This window comes from Nycticebus coucang, chromosome 9 (genome assembly GCF_027406575.1).
Source record: "Nycticebus coucang isolate mNycCou1 chromosome 9, mNycCou1.pri, whole genome shotgun sequence".
Taxonomy (NCBI): Eukaryota; Metazoa; Chordata; class Mammalia; order Primates; family Lorisidae; genus Nycticebus; species Nycticebus coucang.
In genome coordinates, this window is record NC_069788.1 from 14,944,437 (window position 1) to 14,969,013 (window position 24,577).

The 24,577-nt window shown below is 37.8% G+C and overlaps 1 protein-coding gene across 2 annotated transcripts in view; it reads right to left on the bottom strand.

Moving 5' to 3' along the window:
* Nucleotides 1–24,577, bottom strand: part of ADGRB3 (adhesion G protein-coupled receptor B3) — a 738,597-nt gene that overhangs the window by 17,389 nt on the left and 696,631 nt on the right. For both annotated transcript variants that reach the window (XM_053603066.1, XM_053603067.1), the window contains 4 exons: nt 19,259–19,354; nt 17,968–18,007; nt 11,699–12,342; nt 1,160–1,195 (listed from right to left, as the gene is read on the bottom strand). In XM_053603066.1, the coding sequence (XP_053459041.1) occupies nt 1,160–1,195; nt 11,699–12,342; nt 17,968–18,007; nt 19,259–19,354 (816 nt within the window). The remainder of the gene's footprint in view (nt 1–1,159; nt 1,196–11,698; nt 12,343–17,967; nt 18,008–19,258; nt 19,355–24,577) is intronic.

Sequence of the window (24,577 nt, forward strand, 5' to 3'; positions counted from 1 at the left end):
TGCTGACTATCTTTGAATTGTTATTCTTGAGAATTGTACGCTAAAAATTTAGGACACAATAAAGTATGTATCACATGGTAGTTGCTATAACAGAGTTGAATCAGTATTAAAATTTGGTACATTATCATCCAGACCATATTCTTCAACATTAGTGTACATTTTGTAGGCTGAAGTGTTACTAAAAAAAAAAACAAACAACAGGAAAACAAGAAAATGGGTTCTAAAACCATTGTTGACCCTTGCAGTAAATAAAAACAGTACATCTCATTTTGATACCTGATGTATATTGTAGAGCTATAATATTCATCTACATAAATGGAATAATTGAATTATAATTTCCATGTTCTGGGAGGCTTCTGTAAGTTTAGGAATAACAGTAAGAATAGAGTATTGAGTTCTATGTACATATCACAAGGGTACAAATGTGCTAGAGAAGTTTATAATGTGTTATATCCAATTATGTCAGGAAACTATGAATCATGTCCAATTATCAAGATGCACAAGTGCACTTTATATGACGCTTCAACATCATTAATTTTGTTTAGCTTAAGCTGCTCAAATGGTATGATTTCAGTAATTTCCAGCATCAATATGACAGCATCACTATAAAGTCAATGTAAATTGGAAAATGAAAACTTTCATCTTGTTTTATCTGTGAAAAGACATTTACTAAACATAGGAACACATCAAATCAACACTAGCTAAGAATCTGAATATACTGCAGAGAACCTAAAAAGTAGGAAATCAAACATAAAATAAGTTCTCAGAGAAAGCCTTGTTAACTCGCTGAAGCATGCTCATAGGATCTGTTTAGGAAGTCACAGTAATACTAAGAACATTATTTTAAATATAAAACACAGGAAGTCAACCTTCCCACCTCCCCACAAACTAAACCGACCATCAATTGCCCACTTATTATTGCATTTATAAAGTAGGTTTCTTACTAATCCAGAAAAATCTCAGTCAGCATATACTTAAGGCTATTAGAAAATTTTGTCTATAACTAATTACACAATATGGATTTTAATTTAAAATGTGTGACTTATTAAATTAGTGCATAGTACTTTCATATAATTGCACAGATTAAAGTGTTGAAGTAATTATGTATGAATTTTAAACACAAGTAATTAAACTTATAAAATAATTCACAGAGACTTACCTCAAAGTCAAGGTCTGAATATCGTGATTTTCTTCTCTGTTAGATATTTCCCCAAAAAAAGGAGAAAACCAATAAAGTTACGTTTAGTCATTCAAAAAAACCATAAATCATTATTTTCAATAGATAATCCTGCTTTTCTATGTTATACATATTCCTTTTGCATAAGAACATGTGAAAAATTTTAAAATTTCAAAATATTTCATTCTTAGTTTTCCATTTTTGCTTTGAACTTCTTTTAAAATCACAGCATACAAAAATATAGAGTATTTCCCATCTCAATCTCTTAACTCTTAATTTTTAGTTAGGAGAGATATTCATGAACATTCAGACAAACATTTTGATCTTGAAAGAGACTTTATGTCTACTAAAGCAAAACCACTTTGCAAACACCAACAATTAAAAACTGTATAAGAAAACAATCAGTGAGTTACCTCAACATCTCCTACGAACCAACCTTTAGTTTTCCTTTCTACCAAATGCTACATGATCCTTTAAGTCCCAAAGTTCTGTGTAAATCTCATTCACATATTTCTTAAAATCTGATACTCCTCCATGATGGGAGGTCTTGTGGCCATCCCTTAGGAACCAACGTATTATTTCTAATTAAGCAAAACTACAAACACTCCAGGCCACAGCAAAACATAGACACACATGCATATGTCTCGTAGTGTTACTTTATGACCCTGACTTTGTTACGTATTTCCTGAAATCTAGTTATACATAGAAATGCATTAACAAAACAATGTGCCACAGGCCTGATAAAATCAGGAAATAGAACTAAAATATAATTAATGTGATCTCAGGTGATAGGATGATCATGATATTAATGTAAAGAAATTACTCTCAGCAAATTACTAAAACAGATTTTTTTCTTTAATTTGCATTTTTCTTTTCTTCTTTTTTTTGGTAAGCTAGGGGATGATGCACAGTGAGAATTAATAAATAATTAAAACCTGTAATCCTGTAATATTCAGGCTATTGGAAAAATAAGTAAACCTTTGAGCAAACTATTTTGTATTCCACCCCCTCCCATCGCAATTGCCAACAATCTTAACTTCGATAATGTAACAGGGAATTACATCCAAGAGAGGCAGGAGACTCTATTGTCTACGGTAACTGTTGAACATTAGGAGAGACAGAAAAGTACTAATGTAGTTTGTTGAAAACTAGGATTAAATTTCTGCAGCTAGAGTTTAAACTGTCATTACAAAACCAGAATGGCCCGGTGTAACATACTCCTCAAATCATGTTTCAGGAGACAGAGGTCTGCAGCAAAAGAAAGGTTTCATTTTGAAAAGAACAAAAAAGTTCAGAAATAATTTTGTTTTGGTGAAACCACTTACAGTTAAAAATGTCGTCTTCAAGTACAACCAAGGACAAGGCAGAGGGGAGACTTCTTTAGAAAATGGGAATTGAGCATGGGGATCTCACTTTCCCCTTGTCTCCAACATCAGCCTGGTCCCACCCTAGTGACATCTGAGAGCAAGAAGAGAAGGTGGGAAGGCCCTGGACCCACCTCTCCTTTGCCTTCTCCCCGCCACTGTTGTTACCTAACCACACTCCCATGTATCTCGATGCACCCAGACGGCACCTGGCTGCAAGGCGCCAGACTCCATGTCAGTGTTCCCAGTCCGCTCCCGGTGCCTCACCTTTTTTTGGTACTGTGACTCAGGAGGACATGTTTGTCAGTGGAAGTTAAGCAAAATTCTTTTGTGCAGCAAAATTCAAGGCTGGAAACACTGAGTTTTAAGCAACTATTATTAAATATTAGTTATGTCCTTTGCATCCTATTTGAAAATTAAATAGTGATATCTTATGAAAAAGGTTCAGCTAGCTAGAAGAGTAAGAGGCCCTTCTGCTGCATGCGCTGGGGGGTTGGCTGCTGGCCACAAGTGATAACTGTCAGGTGTCACCCTGTTTGTTTCTGAGCACAAGGACACGCTGCCTAAGAAGTGGAAAATACTGATAAATATGTATTCCTAAAGGCTTCATATTTTAGTAGCAAGAAATGGGAGCCTAGAGGAACACCAGAGATAGAATTCTGCTTCTGAGAGCAGATGTCGCTTATGTCAATGTGAAATGTGGAAAGCAGAGGATTCACTCCTCCAAATAGATCTTGTGCTCTCTCTCCTATTTAATTCTAAGAATAATTAAATTCAAACATAAGGTAGAGTGGAACTGACGGTCTTGAGAAGGTAGCCAAAGGAATAAATAAATGAAACAGGCAGATTTTAATGAAAGGAGTCTGAAGACGGTGGTGAGGTTTGGGGTGGATGAGAAATGAAGCAATAAAGACTTAAAGATCTGAGAGTGGGGGGGAATGGTGCCTTTTGTAAGTCTCCGAGGCTTAAGACAATTGTGTAGTGTTATTACTTTATTTATATTTATTTATTTTGGAAGGAAGGGGTAGCATGCAGTGGCATCATTGTAGTATTACTGCACACTCAAAATCCCAGGCTCATGTGATCCTCCTGCCTCCACCTCCCAAGTGGAGAGAATTCTCCACCACGCCCGGCGAATTCGAATTCTTCAACTCTTTTATAGAGATCGGATCTCGCTCTTGCTCTGACTGGTCTTGTACTCCTATTCTCAAGCAATTCTCCCGTCTTGGCCTCCCAAAATGCTAGGATTATAGGCACGAGTCACCACACCTGGCCAGCCATATAATCCCTGTGGGTGGTCGGAGGAAATATTATTTATTTTCCCAATTTTATGAATGAGGAAAACTGAGGGCCAGTGGAGTTAAAACGGTTCATTCACTTCCCTTGGGTCTTCAGCAAATAAGCTGAGACTCACCCTCAGGACTTCTGGCTCCAAACACAACTTTTTCTCCATTCTCTCTTGCTACCTGCATACAAAGGTGATATTTTGCAGCCAAGATGTCTGTAATATTTTTTCTGACTGTTACTAGAATTCAGTGGCAAGAACATTAGATGACCAGTCAGTCCACGGTTGCTAGCAGTACGTCTGAAGTGCTTTCTAAGCCTAATTGCAAGAGCAAGCAGATTAGCTGCTACTTGCCAAATGTGCTTAATATTTTGTAGGAGAAAAATTATCAATTTGATATTTAGGTGTTTGAGAGAAAGATCTGTGTTGAGTAAAATAACTTTCCGAGATGGGACAGCTTATGAGCAAGGATATAATAGGAACAGTAGCAGATTTTTCCATCTCAAGATATGACTCTCCCATTGCAAAATCTAGTTTATCTTAAAGAAGCATTGGGAAACTAGTAGCTTATGTGTATAAGAAGAATCAGAATGTTAAGTTCTGTTTAGTTCAGGCCTATTTACACCCCTGGTATACATGCAGTGTACTAGAAAGTCTTTCAAAGCATTAAGTTTGTTGAAACCAAGACTGACATAGTTTTTTATTCAAATTTCCTTTAGAGCTTTTTGGAATGTTATTGCAAGGTCTGAAGGTGATCAGAAATAATGGTTATATGTTTAGGAAATGACAATGAACTTTAAAAATGATAAATCCATAAATTGATAAACGAAACAAATGCTATATGTTTAATTTAAAATAAACCAGAGTGATATTTCAACATTTTACAAAGATATAAATACCTCTGGAAATATATCTCTAATTTTCCAAATAACTTGATACATAAGAAAAAGATAATTTGTATCAAATAATCTATGCTGTTTCCTCTTCCTAATTTCCCACTTAGAACTCATCCTAGGCCAGGCACAATGGCTGATGCCTGTAATCCTAGCACTCTGGGAGGCCGAGGCAGGTGGATTGCTTGAGCTTGTGAGTTTGAGACCAGCCTGAGCAAAAGCGAGACCCCCATCTCTACTAAAAATAGAAAAACTGAGGCAGAGGATAGCTTGAGCCTGAGTTGGAGGTTGCTGTGAGTTATAATGCCAGGGCAACAGCTTGAGACTCTTATCTCAAAAAAAAAAAAAAAAAAAAGAACTCACCCCAATTTGTATTCTGTTCTCAACACTCCACAAAGTTCTTCTTGTCAAACAAAGGTCTCTGATGAGCTCCATCTGGTCAAATTGCAAGGTCAATTTTCTGTCCTCATCTTATTAGACTCTCAGAAGCTTTTAAACGTTAACCGTTTCCTCATTAAAGCACTCCTCATATGTCAGTTTTCTTTTTCTTTTTCACTTCCTCCTATTTGGGGAAGCTCATTTTCAACTCTCTCTTGTTGGCTCTTTCTCCTATGCCTGCCTTCTAAATGTCGAGTTCCTGAGCTCTCCTTTTTCTCATATTCTCCCTTGTATAATCTAACTCATTTTCATGACGTTAAACACCATCTTTTATGTTCCAAACATACTCTTCTTCCTCCCGTCTTTCCCATCCTCGGCTGTCAGCATGCCTCGCCAGGCAAGCCAGAGGCTTAGGACTCGCCCTTCATCCCTTCTGCTTCTCACCCTGCATGTTAAATCCATCAGCGCATGTTCCATCCGTTTTATCTTTAAAATAAGTCTTGTTCTGCCTACTCCTTTCCATCTCCACTTTTGCCTCTATTGTCAGGGCACCCTCACTTATCTGGAATACTTTAGTAGCTTCCTAACTGTCCCCAGCTTTCCTCTCCACCCCTGTCTTACAACCACTGGCTCTAATCCTTTCTCTTTTAAACAGCCAAAGTGATGGACGGAAGGATGGATGCATGGATGGATAGATGGGTTGAGTGGGTGGGTAGATGGAGAAATAATCTCAATTATCTTCTGTGTAACACTCTCTTTCATTGTTTTGTAAGGGCTCTGCAAAATCTGGTCTCTTCTTTCTACTCGAATGTCATCTTAAGGAGCTCCCTTGCTACAAGGTCTTTGGATCCTATGAGAATATGCCAAGCTCTTTCCCACCTTGGGACCTCTGCATTTGCAGTTTCTTTTGCCTGAAACATTCCATCTCCACCTCCTCACCTTCCCAGCTCCTTGAAAGCCATGTTCCTTTTCAACTTTTATTTCTTATACTCTATAGCACTTCAAAAGGCTTCCTAGACCATGTCATTTAAAGAAGTCTCTGCTGACTGCAAAGATATAGTTAGATAGAATGAACGACAGTTGAGAGCACAACAAAATGACTATCATCAACAATAAGTTACGGCACATTTTAGAATAACCAAATGAGCCAAACCAGAATGTCCTTAACTGCCCAAATTGAGGTGATGGATACCCCCATTACCCTGATTTGATTAATGCGCATTGTATGCCTGTATCAAAACATCACATGTACCCTAGAAAGGTGCATGATTATTATGTTCCCATAATAATTGAAAATGAAAAAAAAAAAGAAGTCTCTTCCTTGCATTCCAGGGCTAACTACCGAGGACAGCACAGTTTTTCAGAGTATTCACTGGTATAATGGTTAATTATCTCTCGCGCACAGAGTGTATTCTCCACAGGAGCAGATCCATGTCTGTCTTGATCACTTTTACATCCCCAGCATCTAGCAGAGGGCACACCACAATCACGGACACTCACAAAGTTACTTATAAATGATTGAAAGAACTGCACTATGGCAGACCAAAAAAAAGTCCAAAGAATGAGACATTTTGTTTTTGTTTTTGTTGTTGTTACTTTTTTCCAGGGAATACTCTGTGAGAGCTGGTTACGCAGGTGGACTAAATATGCAAAGAAAACTACTATGAATGGAGCAACTGCTGGCTAGCATAATCAAGACAAGTTACAGAAGGCAGCCTTATTCCTAATAGAAGGGAGAAATTCTTTAGGACCATTTAAGAGTGACCAATGTGCAGGAGTCTGAGAAATGCTTAGTGAGCGCATGCAGGGAGGCATTTCCCGGTATCTAAGCCTTGTAGAATAATGAATGATTTCTCAAAGGGAGTACTTCATTGTTTGTGTCACTGCAAATGAAGCCAGACAAGACACTGGAAGATTCACAGCAAGTAATAAATTCTACTGACTAATGAATGACACTCTGACTGCCATTAAAAGTTTCTTTGACAGAGAGAACCAAGAACCCTCTTGCAAGGAGAAAGCTCTGATAGCAAATTCATTAAAAATGGCTGTGGAAATGAAATCTGAGAAAATTAATTTTTTGAAATGATTTTTATTCAAGCTAATTTTGTTTGAATGCCTGGATGGAAGGCAAAATCTCCTAATTGAGGAAGAAAAACCAAGCAGTAACGATGGGCAAATCCTCCTTTCACCAACCTATGTGAGGAAAAACAATGTAAAAGAAAAAAAGTTGTTTCTGTACATGGTCAGTTTTGTAAGGGTTTCTGTCAGTAACAGAGTCCCCAAGGTCCAAGTGAGGCCATAACATTTTCTCTAATAGCCTGAATATCGATTTAGTTCAGTATGCAAGCTTCTTTGCAGAGATTCAGGACATAATGGTAACGACATGATAATAACACAATCTTCCATCTGAAGTGCTCCTTAAGGTTTTCAAAGGGTTTTTATGTACATTATCTAATTTAATCCTCACCACAGCTATAAGAGAGGTACCTGTAATGTGATATTATTCCTAAAACATTTTACCTTTAAAAGCCATTATGGTGAGAGCACTATAATTCATATCCAGAGAAAAATTGGTGTAAAATATAGCCTAGAACGGTGTTTCTACCCACCCATTTACAAATCGAGAGCGACCTGAGAATGTTTTCAGGCATGTAGGTAAGTTTATATAGACAGAGAAAAACTTGAGCTGTTTTTGGCAATAATTTTATAATGTACTAACTCCTTTCGGTTTTTAAGATTTTTGTATTGATAAGAACAACAAAGGCAAGATTTTTCAAGCGAACAGACACAACTTAGGGTGTTTCCATGCCAGCAAAATGTTCCAAAGTAATCAAATGATGGAGGGAACTGAGAAGCCCATAGGGAGAGGAGGTATCAAACCTCCTAGGTCAGACGAAGAGACCATCAGCCAGGGGCTGGGGTCTTGGCAGAAGCAGAAGCACCACAGAAGACAGAGCCAAGGACAAAACTTTCGGAAGGCAGAAAGATGGAGGGGAAATGTTCCAGGCTTCTCTCTACTCTCCAACCTGCAGTTTCTCACTAGTGCTTCCCACCGACTGAACCCAGAGGAGGTCAGCCACACAGAAACCCACATCAACCTTCAATGAAGCAGAGAAAAAGGGTGAACAATGTGTTAGGAAGACAGTTAGGAGCTCTGGTTCTCCCCGGGGATGAGGGGTGGACGCCCTGACTTGGGGTTGCCCTTCCACTATCCTGCCCTGAGTAATTTTCCACATCTGGGGGAGGAGGGACCATCCTGCCAATCTACCACTCAGAATGCAGCATGCCTCCTGCCAATCTGCCAATCTACCAATCAGAACGCAGCATGCCGACTGCAAAACAATGCATAGGGCTGCCTGGCCAACAGCACGGGTACAACCGGGTCTGGACAGTGACCTAGTACAAACTTAAGGCTAATTATCATGTCATTAGCTTAAATCCATATTGCCATTCACCCTCCTCTACCATAATGTCAGGTTCATGGGAGGTCTGCATGTGAAAAATTCTACCATATTAATATTGCAATTTCCCCATCATGGTGGAGACTCTAAATCTAAAATTTTCAGAATTGCTTAACAAGTCCATTCTGGGAATGACTATGGTTAGGAAGAATTATACAAGAAAGAGAAAAACAAGGTAATATTGGGCACAGAGAAAATCTAGATATGGTTTCATGTTAAGATACTGGATGAAGGGATTATACTTTTTATATTCAATAATTGTGGGTTAGCTGAACAGACCCCCCCTTAAAGCTGGAGCCTTTTCTGCTGGAACTGTCCTGGGGTTGGGCAGCCTCCCTCTGCCTTTGTTACCTCCTGCCTATTTGAATAAATACCTCCACCACCTACTCAAGCCTCTTTGGCTTTCTTTTCTTCTCCCTCAACTTGTTTCCCCCCACGCATGCACATTCTGTGCTACAACTGGTAGCTTTTGCCCTTTCCTCTTTCTTCCCTTCCCCACTTCCCACAATGGTAATTTGTGAAAACCTCCTCTTCTGGAGGCAGATTCCTGAATTAATATAAACATCTTTGTACAATATCCTTCAAAGGCTTCCAGGGTACTAGGCCATCTTCTGCTGTGCCAGCTGCCCAGGATACAGGTTCCTGTGGTTCTAATCATCCTTCCCACTAAAATTGCTCTATTGCTTAGGCCTCCTGGAACCCCCATAGTTACCACCATCATCTTCACTTTACCTTCTAAGACTCAAAAACACCTTCTGCCATTGTGGGAACATCATCTTCCTCACCAGTTGACCTGGCATATACGCCCTAGCAGAGCTGACATCTCTGTCTGTCAACGCTCAACACAAACAAACAAACAAACAAACAACCCAGCCACACCACTGGCTTTGTCCTCACAGACTGCAGCCTTATTTCTGAAATCTACTAGTTGTACATACTTCTATAGGAAAAGAGCTTTACTCATTTCATCTTTATTCACCGTGTCCAAGGGTCTGTCAAGGGTTTAAAAGAACCTTAAAGTTACCTTCATGCTAATACTCGTGCTCATTACTCTGTCTTCCAGACAGCGTAAAGTTGATCAGGACAAAAAGATTCTATTCCAAGATTTGCTGTTCATTTCATTTACTCTATAACCTTGAACAGAAGACTTTACTTCAAGGATTATAACAATTTATCCACTGCACAGAGGTGTTGTGGAGATTAATTAATTCATGTTTTTAAGGTGATTTGAGGATCTGCTAATGAAAGATGCTATATAAATGCTAATTTTTATTATTCATTCTCACATCCATATATTCTCTTTCAGCTGTCTCATAAAATGGTCACCCTTAGAAATTACTATTAAACTCTTTTAAAGAATGAAAATGAGGAACTGAATTTTCATTCTGAATCCTGAATTTCTGTCCTTTTCAAGATGTAATTCTTGGGATCACTAAGTCATTTAAATGAAGATCTTTTGGCGGAATCACAGTTATATATGATGCTTATACTTAAGAATATAGAGATTTGGAAAAATTACAAACTGAACACAGTGGTACAGTGTATTGTTCAAGCACATGTTACCTGTACAATATCAAACCCGGTGAGGCTTTTAGGCTTTTAGATGTAAAACATTTTTATAACAATCCAACTATTTTTAATAAAATTCCATTCATACTTTCTAAGTACATTTAAAAGAGCCATTGGGTACAAAAAACTCCCATATGGTCATTATGATGGCTTATGATGTTATTGCTTGCACACTTGCTGAAAATCCTTTTAAAAAATTTGGGACTTTGCATAAACATTTTGCTTTTGTTCTTCTGTGGTCATTATTACAGTAGACATGGCTAGTCTCTGGGGCATGAAAGTTATACATAGGGAAATGTGAGCTCTTTCGTTAATAATAATAAAATATTTGTGTCCAGAGGCAAGGTCTAGACACCATGGATGGAGCTGAACTTGGCCTCACTGTCCTTATTTATCCTTTGGTTCTGAGAACTTGGGGATTTATCTTAGGTTTTACCCACATTCCTATTTGGTCTAAAATTTCCTTTAGCTAGTTGAGAAAACTTTACAATTATCCTATTTCTCACATTTCTTTAGCCTCTCAGAATGTCATTTCATTTTGATCTAGTGGAAAGAATGGCTTGGGAGAGAGAAGAACAACTGCCTTTGGGAACTTTTTGGTACTTAAATATACAATTATCAACATAACTTTGATAGAAAGGGCAGACAACCAATTATAGCACCTTTCTCTACATAGTGTCTAATGCAATTATCTAAAAACAATTTTCAGGTTATATAAAAGAATGCATGTCCTGCATTGTACACTGAACTTATATCAGCAGCAGGGCTGCACCTACTTTCTTCTGAGAACACTTGTGGTTGCTTATGAAACACGTGGTCTGATGTCCATGTGGCTGGACGTCAGAATCCCGGCTCTTAGTATACATCCTTCCTGGCAAATGACAATTTAAGACCAAAATTTTTAGTGGTCATCATTTCATAAGTATTTAGAGTAAAGCAATATTTACCCTGAACCATACTGATCCAATGTAATAATAATTAGAGTTTACAATCAGTGCAATTTTTAGTGGTCATCATTCCATTAAGTATCCAGAGTAAAGCAATATTTACTCTGAACCATATTGATCTAATATAATAATAATTAGAGTTTATAATCAGTGTAATCGTGAAACTCAGGGAAACATTTCTGTTTTGTTATTTTTAACAGTTACCTTTGTGTGGAAAATGCAGATCTTGGTTTGGTTTGTAATGCCAGGCGGATGCCCTTTACACACCAAAACGACCAGAGGAACATCAGAAAGATCTTTAGTAGTTTTTTTTTTTTCTGTAAGTGCCCTATTTAGTTCCTAGTATTAAGCAATTATGCCTGATGGGTATCTTTTAAAATATGCTGGTTTTATTTTTTTTAACAAGATGGGTTTGAATAAGGGGATTCTAATGCTCTACCAGAAAAACCCTCCTTCCAGAATCTTAATCCCACCTCCAAAAAATTCTTCTAAGATGCTAACTGCAAAAGCGAATGTGAGTCTTCTTCCCCTAAACCAGAGTCACATGAATTGATTGATCTGGACACCCTGTCTCTATACCTATATGTCAAATCCAAAGAGGAGATTTAATCTTCCATGGCTCACCTCTAGAGAACTCATGGATATCGTCGACCCGGTTTCACTTCTTGATAGTCCTGCATTATCATCCAACTCAGAGGCCATGAAATTCTTCACAGCTGTGCGCGGCTCAAAGGGCAAACTCTGCATATGCTCCTGGGGTGCGAGATGTGGATCTAAGTTCATACTGAACTGGTCCATTACGGGGGGATTCATATTGAATTCGGGATTGACTTTATAGTGCAATAGCCTTTCATGCGGCAAGGTTTCCATGCCAATATTCATTTTGCTTTCCTCCTTCATGGTTGGCTGGGTATTTACAGAGCTTCTGGGCATCACAATGTAGTCACTTTCCATCATTCTCTCTTGAGGGTGGACGATGTCCATATCAGCCCCTCTCAAGTTATCATCCGTACATAAGTAAACAGTTCTCCGCAATTCACTGTTCTCTTTTTTCAAGCATTGGTTGCTCAGCTCATTCATACTCATAGGCATGTGCAGACCTGTGGGCTGCTGGATTATGACTTTGGAAATGACGTTTCCAGGCAACGTTGAATAGCTCAGCCCTTCCGGATTTGTCCCCTTTTCTTCTTCGTCATCATTTAGAGAAATCCTGGAGAGCGTTCCCGTTATTGTGGCTGCCCGGCAAGGACCGATGTCCTTATGAAGAACTGTGAATCAGAATACGAAAGTTGATAAAAGAGATTTAATGTGTATTTGTTTTTTATTATTATATTCTAGTGTCTCTTTCCCTACTAAATAATTTTCTTAATAAATTGAAAAATCGATTTTAAAGATTACATATCAACCGGTTTGTATGTGGCCTAGACTACTCACTCCCTCTGTCTTAATTGTGGTATGCCCTCATAGATCTTAGGTCGCCCACAGCTACAGCATATCTGAAAGTTAACAGGCTTTCAGAAATCACAAAAATAACTCTGCATAATTTTTCAGGGAAAGGGTGATTGCCAGAGATATTTTCTCCATTTATCTATTACAAAGTTTTTTTTTTTTTTAATTGTTGGGGATTCATTGAGGGTACAAGAAACCAGGTTACACTGATTGCATTTGTTAGGCAAAGTCCCTCTTACAATCCTGTTTTGCCCCCAAAAGGTGTGGCACACACCAAGACCCCACCTCCTCTCTCCCTCCCTCCCTCTTTCTGCTCTTCCTTTCCCCATCCCTCCCTCCTTCTTTCTCTCTCTGCTCTCCCCTTTCCCTACCCCCACCGTGTCACGAATTGTCATTAATTGTCCTCATATCAAAATTGAGTACATAGGATTCATGCTTCTCCATTCTTGTGATGCTTTACTAAGAATAATGTGCTCCACTTCCATCCAGGTTTAATATATAGGCTGAAAAGTCTCCATTTTTTAAAATGGCTGAATAGCTTTCAAAGGGGTTTTTAAAAAATAAAATTATCAATCTATTCACACAGATTTTATTTTTTCTTAAAGGCTTTCACAAGTGTTCTAGAAGTTCTATTCATTAAAATACTTCTTGAAAGATGTAATTAATGAGAACTTCACTCTAATGGGTCAAAAATTTCTCCCAAAATTGTGCATGTTTAAAATTAATGAGAATTTATCCATTGAAGTGTATATTGTCACGGTAGATAAGTGATTCAAAAGTAATATCATCTTCAGCTCTATGCAGGAAAAAAAGAAATTTTTAAAAAAGATCAATATACATACTTGGATGCTTTTATGGGGTTATTAAAATTGCCAATTAAATTTAAGAAGAAAAACTGTATGAGCCATTGGAAACTCCATTCCACTATAAGTCTAAAAAATAGCGATTTAGGGAAAAAAATATATGGGCCAGGCATAGTGACTCACACGTGCAATTCTAACGTTAACTCTGGGTGGTTGAGGTAGGAAGATGGCTTGAGGCCAGGAATTCAAGACCAGTCTGAGTGAAGCAAGACTCCATTTCTAGTAAAAATAGAACAAATCAGCAGGGTGTGGTGGCACAAGCCTGTAGTCTCAGCTACTTGGGAGGCTGAGGCAGGGAGATCTCTTGAGCCCATAAGTTTGGGGTTGTTGTGAACTATGATGATGCCTCTGCACTCTAGCCAGTGCAACAGAGCCAGACTCTGAAGAAAAGAAAGAAAGAAAGGAAGGAAGGAAGGAAGGAAGGAAGGAAGGAAGGAAGGAAGGAAGGAAGGAAGGAAGGAAGGAAGGAAGGAAGGAAAGAAAGAAAAGAAAAGAAAAGAAAAGAAAGAAATAAAGAAAAAAGTGTATGATAATTTGTAACTTGTAGAAAGAAAGGGAAAAAAATGAAAATGTAAACAAATCAAACACAAACAAACCAATCGACAAAAGAGTTCAGAATCCTTCACTATAATATATTTTAGTTTTTTTAAATCTCTGTGTAAAAATGAAACCATGTTTTATGGCAAATAGAGGCAAAGTAACTCAAAGCATGCTTCACTGTGAACAACCATCAGTATGAGGGTATGAAAGAGTAAAATTTTGAAGACCTATTCTTGGTAAATTTGGTATTGAAAGCACACAAACAGCTCTGTGTAAACGTTGGCTTAACAAGTGCACCTACCGCTGTCCTGTCTACAAAGCTGAGTAGTTGTCATTTAAAATTTCATTAGGCATAGATAACACTAAAATAATTGGTTTATTGTCTCATAAAAATTTCAGAAATATTGAATTTTGTATATTTTTCAATTTTTAACTAGAACAATATTATGCATTCAAGCAGAGGTGAAAAAATAGAAGATTATGGACATTTTCCTTATTACATAGAAAAGGAGCCTTTAAAATTATTTCAAAATAAGAATCATTCATGTAATATCTATCTTTAAGATATTGTGTATAGTAATTGTATTATTGTCTCTTTATTTTAAACACTATAAATCATGTCAAATCTCTATTTTTTTTATTTAATCAACAATTTACTTGTGGCTTTTTGTAGCTTACTATGATATGTCACATAAAATGCAGTTTTAAGACATTATTTCTAAACCTCTTAAGATAATAGACCACTAATAAATTGTGGTTTGCAGAAATAATTATATATGAAAATATTAAGATACAAAATATGTTAAACAGATGGAATGATAGTCTAAATAAAATACTGCTTAAATGTCTCCAAATTTAGGAAAGGGCACTTTTAACCTTTAAATGTCTATAAAATCAATCTAAAATTTATAGCAGTAAAATTCAAAGGTGAGTTGTGGGAATTTATCATATTGCATCATGAACAGATACTTTTACACTTTTATTAATATAGTATAAGTTATAAAAGAAGAGTTAGTACAGACTATTGACTTTATAATCTGTGTACAAGACACACTTAATTTTGTACAAATATGACATGAATTATAGCTATAGATAATATATTTTTATCAAATTAAATAGCTATATTTACTGAAAAGTTATAGATATTAAATATCAGGATAAAGAAAATTGTTCTAATGAAATAGTGACTACTCTATATGAGAGATATACCTGCTTCTTAGACTTGTTCAAAATATATTCCAATTTTTGAGTATGCATCATAAATAAATCACAGCATTTCTTCATGAAAATGTGATGTTGAAGTGACGGGACTTTTCAGAGAAATTAATCAAGTAGTGAAATGAAAATGCACTCCCCCCAAATCATAAAACACTTGAGTATTTTGCATAGTCAGATGCATGGTTCACCCTTTGGAGAAGTGAATTTCAACAAAATTTAGAGGAATATTATTTAGAATAATCATCTAAGACTTTAAAATTGAATATATGTCAGTATGGACAGTAATCTCCAAATGAACTCTGAAAAAAACTCCTGACAACCTCAGCTAAAAAGAGCACCAATCAAAAATGAAAACAGAAAATAAAAACATTAAAAATTATTTGCTAATAAAATCATGGTACTGGCTTATATGCTAAATCCTAGCATATAATGAGGCCTGGGAAAAATGAGTAATTTAATAAAAGAAAGCCAAATAAATACTGAAGGGTTAAGGTCATGGTTCAGGGAGGAGGGTCTGATACAGCGGTTCTCAAATGTTAGCATGCATCAGAATTACCCGAGTGGTTAACTTCTTGGAATCCCCTCTGCCAAGTTTATGAAGGAAAAGTTCTGGGGTAGGGACTTGAAATTTGCATTTCTGTTACCTTCCCGGGTGATGCCAATAGTGGTGGTCTGGGAACCATACTTTGACAACTGAGTTAATGTTAATAGCTGTTGTAAGTCTCCTTTATCAAGGAGAAGTATAAAGAGAACCCCAAAAGAGGCTGAGAGGAAACAAAGTTAAGGGAAGAAGATTAGAAATTAAGCAAAAATCTAATCATGTTAAATACATCCAGGCTTCTGGACCTACACAAATCACATCCCATCTTGGAACACAGATGTGGAAACTGGCACCATGACTGGCAATATTGGAGAAATGATAGAAGGTGGATAGAGCAAAGAAAAGATATCTGACAGTTATCCAAAGAGGAAATGGTAGATGCTGGAAAACAAACATTAGCGATGTTGTGTCTTGGCAATATTTTGTTAGATTTTCAACAAGGAAGGGTAATGCTAACACCCTGCACAGATCTACTATGGTTTGCCAAATCGTGACAGTCATTTTATTGCTCTGTGATGAACATACTCTGCCTAGAGTATTTTGATAGAATCCAGGCACGGGATTAATTTCTTACACTCTTTTAACAAAAATTGTGAACTGAGATTCTGCACAGATCTTCACAAAGGGCACCTGCTAGCAGGTGGGGTGTGCCTTACGGGAGCATATGTGGGTTCTACAGTAAGTCTCCACTACTCTATTGATGGTTTGAATGAAGACTTAGAAGATATTCTCACCGAGCTTTAAGAACCAAACAATCTAAATGGGTGGTATGTGCAGGGACAGGAGAAAGTGTTTGGGCTTCCTCTCCATGGCCTTGAGGACAGGACAAGATGACGCTGTCTGGGTTTTTTTCTAGGAAAGCGCCGTGTATTCCTAGAAGACTAAATGTGGTATATTAAGGTCATGCTTATGTAACTGCTGCTTTACATGCTGCGGCTTGTGTTCCCAGAGGTGTAAAAATGCCCAGGACCTTCCCCCTGTGCAGACTGTGACTTGCAGATTGCAATGTGCAATGAGCTCCATGGCCGCCAGGAGCTGGGGCGAACTCGCCACGCTTCCTCTTCCTGCCTCGTGTGAGCTGAATAAAGCATGTGACACCCGTCCTCCATGCTCAAGTTTCTCTCCAGTCTGGCCAAATTAGAGCACTGGCATTACAGTTTGCTAACCTGAAAGTAGTAAATAATAGCAAATAGAGATAAATGCAAAAGCCAGAATATTTTTTTCCAAGGAAAATATACCAAAAAGAACTTTTACATAATCTTAGACTGGAGGTGCCATAACAGCTCCTACAAAAAGTCTTAGGAATTTTATATAAGTTGACACCAGTACTGAAATGGAAATCAGATACAAACGTAGGTAGCATTAATATAAGTAAAGTGCCAATTGTGATTGGGCACTAGGTCTGCGAAGATGCTATGAGAAATGAGTGATGAAGTATGGCTTCTTTAATCTGGAGAAAAATGACTCTGATTGGGCTAAATGTTAGTGGCTTTCACATTTTTGAATATTTAGTTAAAATAGATATTCACTCTTGTTCTAAAAGGCAGCACCAAGACCAACAACCAAAAGGTAAGATGATGTATATTTTATGCCAGTATTAAGGAGACTTTTCCAACAACTGGAACTATCTCCCCAAATCGAACATGGACTTTCCTTTAAAACTCCCGAGCCATTTACTCTGGTGAGACTTCAGCCACAGGCTGGAGGACAATGGGGTGTTAGTGCTCTAAGGCAGGACATGCTGCAAGCTTTCTCCTGGCTCCCTCTAAAAATATACCAACAACAATAACCATAACACATGTAAATGTGCTCACACACACACACAGACACACAGACACACAATGGTATTTCGTCCTTACAGCAAACCATATTGCATATACAATGACATCGAGACAGAGAGGCTAAGCTGCCTGTCTTACACCTGACGACCAGTACCGGAAAGAATGGAAATATTATGCCTTCACGTTTTGCGGTCGTGCTGACCCCGAGGAACCATTCCTCGCCCCTCTCACATTCCTCCTTCTCGCTCCTTCTCGCTCTTTCCCTTGCCATTTCTCCCCCTCCACACGTACATTTCTGTTATTATCATCCTGACACTGAAAAGATTCTATTTATTCATGAACATGAATATAAGTCGTGTAAACCACAGCATTTGATTTAAAATCAAAACACATAGAAATAATTTAACTCCCCGATGATTTGAAAAATATAAACATTCTTACCTGATCGACAAGCTATGTCGACATCCTTTTCAAAGTCTGTCTGTAACAAGAAACAGTAAGACATAGAACCATCATTTAATGAAGACCTCATGTGTCTTTTACGAATCATATTGTCTGAGGCTTACAGATGTCTAACTAGGCAGTATGAGTTTATTGTTTTGTGCAAAGGCAGTTTCTCAAGAAATAATTAGATTGCTCTCGAGAGTATTTTCTGAAGACAAAATGTTGACTAGTATCAATTGGAATTTGGCATATAATTTTAACAAGGAAGTAAGTTGCTTAACATCATCTTCATTTTGGAAACTGACCAGTATGTATAAAAGGATACAATTTTAAGTCACTTTCTTAAATTCCCATGAATATACTTAAATGTCTTCGTTTGTATTTGAACATTCAATTTGAGTACATTGTTTGTAATAGAATGTATAATAATATAGCCTTGTCAAACTAGGCACTTCCAGTGATTCATTTTTACTCAAATGTGGCAAAAGGCTTTCAGGTTTAGAAATTAAAATTGAAGATTAAACAATGCTCATCTGGTCCAGAACCTTCTGGAAGTTAGTTTCATCCTCATACTTTCCGTAAACTTTTAAACAATTCAATTTATTGAATAGCAAAATTAAATTATCCCATCTTAATTAAGGTCTTTTAATCATATGCATTTTCCTATGAGGCAAAAGATTTATATGATCCAGAGAGCAACCAGTGTATGATACACCTTTTCCAATAACTATGTTAAAATCAGAGATTTGGGTAGTTACCTGTTTTTATTAAGGAATGAATTATTCTTTCTCAAGTCTTAGTTACTAATGTATCATTTAACCTATTATTTTGTTCTCTAGTCCATAAAAATTAACGATAAGTCAAATATAGTATTAAAAAAAAATCCCTGTTTAAGTTCTGCTTTGAATGACACAGTTTCAATCTTCTTTCATTTCTAAAATAGTTATGCTTAAAGTATCCTGAAATTCCAACAATAGTCAGACCTCCTGTTCAATAACTGATCTGTCACTGGAAGGGTGGCTACTCCTGTGTTTTAGGACAGTAGTTCGATAGCTGCTCATGGAATCACCAATACTGGACTCCACCCCAGGGGACCAGGAAGAAATCCTGGCCTCCCAAGCAATCCAGACAGACTACTTACCTAGGATCAGAATCCTAAGTCTGTTAACGAACTAAAGCCAAAGTCACTCAAAATGGGATTTTGATACTATTTTACTAGCAGGCTATTTTTTTTATTTTCTTGAGATATAAGAACTTAATTAACAATCAGAGGAAAATAAAAGCTCACCATGATTTGAGCATGCCCATTAGGAAAAGAACTGGAGGAATCAGCATTGATTGGATCCTGGCAATTTCTCAATCGGCATCTAAATGCATCCTGAACCTGTGGGGGGAAGAAAACAACGCACATTAATTTTCTTCTCTCTTAATAATGATAAGATACTATCTAGGTTGGCAATCAGCTATGAGAAAATGGTTGTCCTTGTTTTATAATCTAATACCCATTTTGTTTGTTCTTAATACAAATACTGGTGTACTGGGACTTTGCCTTATGCCAAGGAAATTTATCACTTGCCGTAATCGACAGGGGGAAGCTCTGGGATCTCCTTAGTTATCAAAATGGCCATATACGGCTCAGTACTAATAATTCCTGCCAGAGGGAAGATTTATTCTACTGTTACAAATAATATGTGCCTTTCAGGGAGAACTTAGTCTTTTGGTATGGCATTATCTTCATAATAGCTTTAAACATTGTGAAAAATGAGATGACTCAATGATCTCTGGCCTGGAATTGATTTGGGATATTTTTTCCGTGTGTAAGAGATCTTTGGGCAGACTATTTTTTTTTGCTGTCTTCCCTGATATAAAAAACAAAACACAATGAAACAAAAGAGAAACAAAACAGCTCTATTTCCGATTGACTGTCTTGGGAATAAAACATCACCCAGCAAAGCCAAATTTCCTTAATATCCATTCATAATCGAATTCTGAATAAAGAACAAACGTATCACAAGAAAGTTCTAACAACGTTAACTCTTTTATTAAAAGTAAGTCAGTAAACATGAATGGTTGCACAGCAAGCACAGAAGCAATTGACCATGACTCTGATCCTATAAGGCCTGTGCCTCGGTTTGTCCTGTTCATTGCCTCTGGTTCCGTAGGCTCCGTACACGCTGGGGAGAGACACTTCACAAGTAGTGACTTAGTGCAAGTCAATCAGAAAGTCATTTTACTAATATTTATTTTTCTAACTTCATATTATTGATATTCTCCTTCTTATTTATTATAATCTGTTTGATTGGTTTAAAAAAAGCATAGATGATGTGTTTTCCCGTATTATATTGAAGCACCTTTATAAAGACTACCAGTGTCCACAAAGAAGAACTTTTACTTTTGAAAAACACTCATGTAAAATATCCCATCGCCGTTTTGATATGAGATGTGGGTAATATACCTGTGGGCCAGAAAACAAACAAACAAGCACACGAACGCACAAAAACCAAACCCTGGAGCCTATTGTTTCCAGCTTCCTCCCAGTGCTCTCAACCCGTTTCACAGTCATTAGTAGCCTCTGTGCAAGTTTCAGGATTTAGAAAGTGGCACCAAGTTTAGTCACCACGACAGACGGGCCAACCAGTCTTGTTATGAGACCTTCATCTACTTCTGTTTCCCCACCTCGGGTTCTAATCCTGGTGCTGTCACCATGAAAGCTGTGAAGTAAAAGAACTGGGAGGGGGGGATGGATTCAGTATTCCCTGACTCTCTCCCCTTCTATGATGCTAATGTTTCTATAGCTAGAATCTCCCTGGAAAAGAATGAGGAGCTGTCTGATATAATGCAGCAAGGTAATTTCTGACTTCCTTTTTCAAACACGTCAGGACAAGTACAGATACTGTAAAATCTAGTCCAATCATTTTTTTCCTACAGGACTGGATGAATGCTTTGTAGAATGAGACCATCCGGCGTTTCCCACTGGAGCCACAACCAGGACAAAGATTTTTGAGACGTGAATGTTTTCAGCATCCTCCTTTTTCTAAGACGGTGTCCTCAGTCACAGAGTGACATGCTAAAAATCAAAACTTTGCAATGAGTCTAGTATTTGCCAGCTAACCACTTTTTCTGATACACAGAAATCTGAACTGGGGCATCCACAAATAAAGTATATCTATTTCTAGGAAACAACCTGAATTAACCAGTGTCAGAAAAATAAATCCATGCTAATTTTCTGTTTGTGCCCCAAGGCAACTGGTAAAGAAGCACTGTTTATAAAGGAAGATAAATAATGTGTATAAATGTATAAATGGGAGCTTGTCCCATGAAGATTTCTTTCAAATCTATTTCTAAGTATTACGATACATAATATATGAAACATTCTGGTAAGACCAAACATGAATCCGACTGGTCCACACTAATCACTTTATTTTCAGACTTTCAGAGTGTAACTATCAGTATTTCTGGCTAACAATGAAATGTAAAAAAGCAACTTCTGTAAGTTTCTCTTAAAAATTCACTAATTGAGGGAGATATAAAAGATACTTAACTCCTTTTCAGAATATACAGACACTAAATCCATACCTTCAACTACTAACCTCCCAAATACAATAATAGAATAAAAGGCATTTCTACACTGGAGAATGATGTCAGCTTCACAGATCAGTCCATGCTGTTTAGAAGAATGTAAAACAGAAGAGTACAAAAAATTTCCAGTAACTCCAGGGTCATCTGAATGGTCATATAGATGCCTTAATTTAAGTGTTAGACTCTCTGACTCTCTACTTCAGATAGATCTGTCGAAGTCTTCTTGATTCCAAATGTTCCATTAGGTTTTCTAAAAAATCTTAAAAAATGCATTGGGGCAATCTAGAGGAATTGGCCTTAATATTTGGCCAACATTGTCAGGAAAGAATGATTAGTCTAGATTTCATAATCACAGAAGATGGTGCTCCAGGCAACAAAGTACTAGAGGAAGCCTTCACAGCCAGTTGGAAATATTTTGATAATAAATTCAGTTTTCTATCAGGTAAACAGTGTTTTGATTTTGGTGAGTCAATGTGAATAGTGCTGAAGAAAAACATCTAGAATTTTCTAAAAATGCAGACATCATAAAAAAGGTAAAAGAAAGGGATGGCACCTGTGGCTCAAGAAGTAGGGCCCCGGCCCCATATACCAAAGGTGGCAGGTTCAAACCCAGCCCCGGCCCAAAACTGCAAAAAAAAAAAAAAAAAAGGTAAAAGAAAAAAACCCCAAAAACCTTGAATCTAGACCTGCTGTCTCATCCTGAAATTAAAATCTTCTGTGTCAACACTCATAATTCCAATGCTGGACAAGGCAGTCTTTAACTCCCTATTCATGGAGAACTAGTCACTTACTTTAGGTAATATTTTAAGTTAAGATTTACTAGATATTAAAATCATGAGTTCTTATATAATTAATATTTTTTAAAAAAACTTACTTGAAACTAGTAAATATAGTTTTTAAATAATCCTGTAGAGAACAATTAAATAATTAAGATAAATCTTGAGACAGTTCAAACTTAGACTTCAGTATTTCTTTTTAGGATAAGCTTATAGTAGATTGTTCACTTTAATTGACAGGTTTACATATTTGGAGGAGGAGCAAGAAATAGATATGTAACTGGCCATGGAACATTTAGAGGACTTTAAGGAAATTGGATGGCATGTGGTGAGATGAAAAAAAAGAAACATGACAAAATACGGTGAAGAAAAAACAATAAGCCATGGAGGTTGCCTCCTGGCAAGCGTCCAAGCACGCCCTTCCAAAGATATCTTGACTGGATCCTGCTGTGGGCTGCTCTGAAAACTCCCGAAAAAGCCATCAACCCTTCTTCTTGTGGAGAAATTCCTGGATGAGACAGAAGTTCAAAGAGGTTTGCAGAGGTATGTCTGGCTCCTGTATCTCCCCCACAGAGAGAAGAATTCAGTTCATCTCAGCAGCAGCAAACTGAGAGCTTCTGGATTGGCCGGAGCTCTGAAGGCAGCTGGCAGTGTCACTGTGAGAATCGGCGCCAGATTGAGTGATTGCTGGGGACCAGCATGGAGCGTGTTTGGCAGTGTTGCAATTTAAAAGAACCTCGCAGGGAAGAGCGGTGCGGTTTGAAGTGGGCTCTGTATTTAGCTACTGAGCAACTCAAACCCCAGATCTTCACCTTTCAGGGTATGGTTTTACCTCTTTCCTTCTTGCCTCCCTGTTCTGGAGGATCATTTTAAGCCAGGAAAATAAATAAAGTTACATTCTTGTCATTCTTTGAGATTGCTTCCTTGTGGGTGGGGCAGTTCTGCTTTTCCTGAGTCTCCGGCCTACTATTGTGTCTATTGTTTCAGATGGCTCTGCTCTTTCCCATCACACAAACCTGTACCTAAGTTAAGCACCAGGTAAGTGAGACTGTTCTCATGGATGCCGTCCTATGGATGACTTCACATTATTGAAACGTTACCTAGCTTTTCTGATAGCGAAGGAAATAAAAAACAAAAATGAAGGTTTGTCATCTGCTATACAAAAAAAGAAAGATCTGGGCTACACCCCCAAATCTCAGTCCTAATAACTTTCTGTTGGAATCTTCTAACACGTAAAGTTTCACTGAATCTCTAAATTGCTTCAGCTTTTTACCTTCAAATGACTTTTTGCATCACTTTTGGGGTCATTGTAAAAGCTTCTCTAAATGACATTTCTTATACATAGTCTGAAAAGATGTAGCAGCATTTCTTTAACATGCAAATGGCAAAGAGAAGAAAAGGAAATTATGGAAAGAAAAGGAAAGGAGATTTTGCCTATGCCAGAGACCGTGGTGATCCCGGGCCTTCACAAGGGATCCTTTCCGTTAGCCTCATGCCACCCACCACGGGGCAGGCGTTATTTCATTGTGATAGATGGGGGCGCCCAAGATTTGAGAGCTTAAGTCACTTGTTTAAGATGACGATAGTAAGAAGTGACTGGGCTGGGAGTGGGAGCAGGTCACTTAAACCCGAAAGCTAGTCCTCCTTCTAATACACCCCTTTGCTTCCACCCTTCTGGCCTTCCTAAGCCAAGAATAAGATTGGGTGAAGGAATGAATCACAGCAATTACTTCTAAGGGGTCCGACATTATGTTGCTGTACCATAATCTTCTACCTCTTAAAATTTAGATAAAATGTAAGAAATAAAAAGCTACGAGGTAAGTTTTCATTTGAAACATCTATTCAAGACACATTGAACTTCTTTGTTACCAGTCTAACACTCTTGCAAGGGGGCCCTGTGAGTGTGGATGGAGAGGGAGGTGGGACTTGCCGGTCCACATGCCTGTGTCCAAATATCCCTCCTGATGACAGAGAGAAGAACCGCGCAGGCCCCCAGGGTGAAGGACAGGTGGGAGGGCAGTGGTAGGCGACAGCAAGTCACAGTGGGATGTCCCCTGGCAGGCATGCCCGCTTTTGCCCATCTTTCTCCTGAGCTCTGAGTCTGAACTGGTTCACTGATGCCATTTCTCTCCCCTGATTTCAAGCTCTTGTTCACCCCTTAAACCTCTGTGTGAACTAAGAGAACCACAGTGCACGTTAAGACTGATACAAATATTGACAATATAATTGCAATTACACTAAATCAGAAAAGT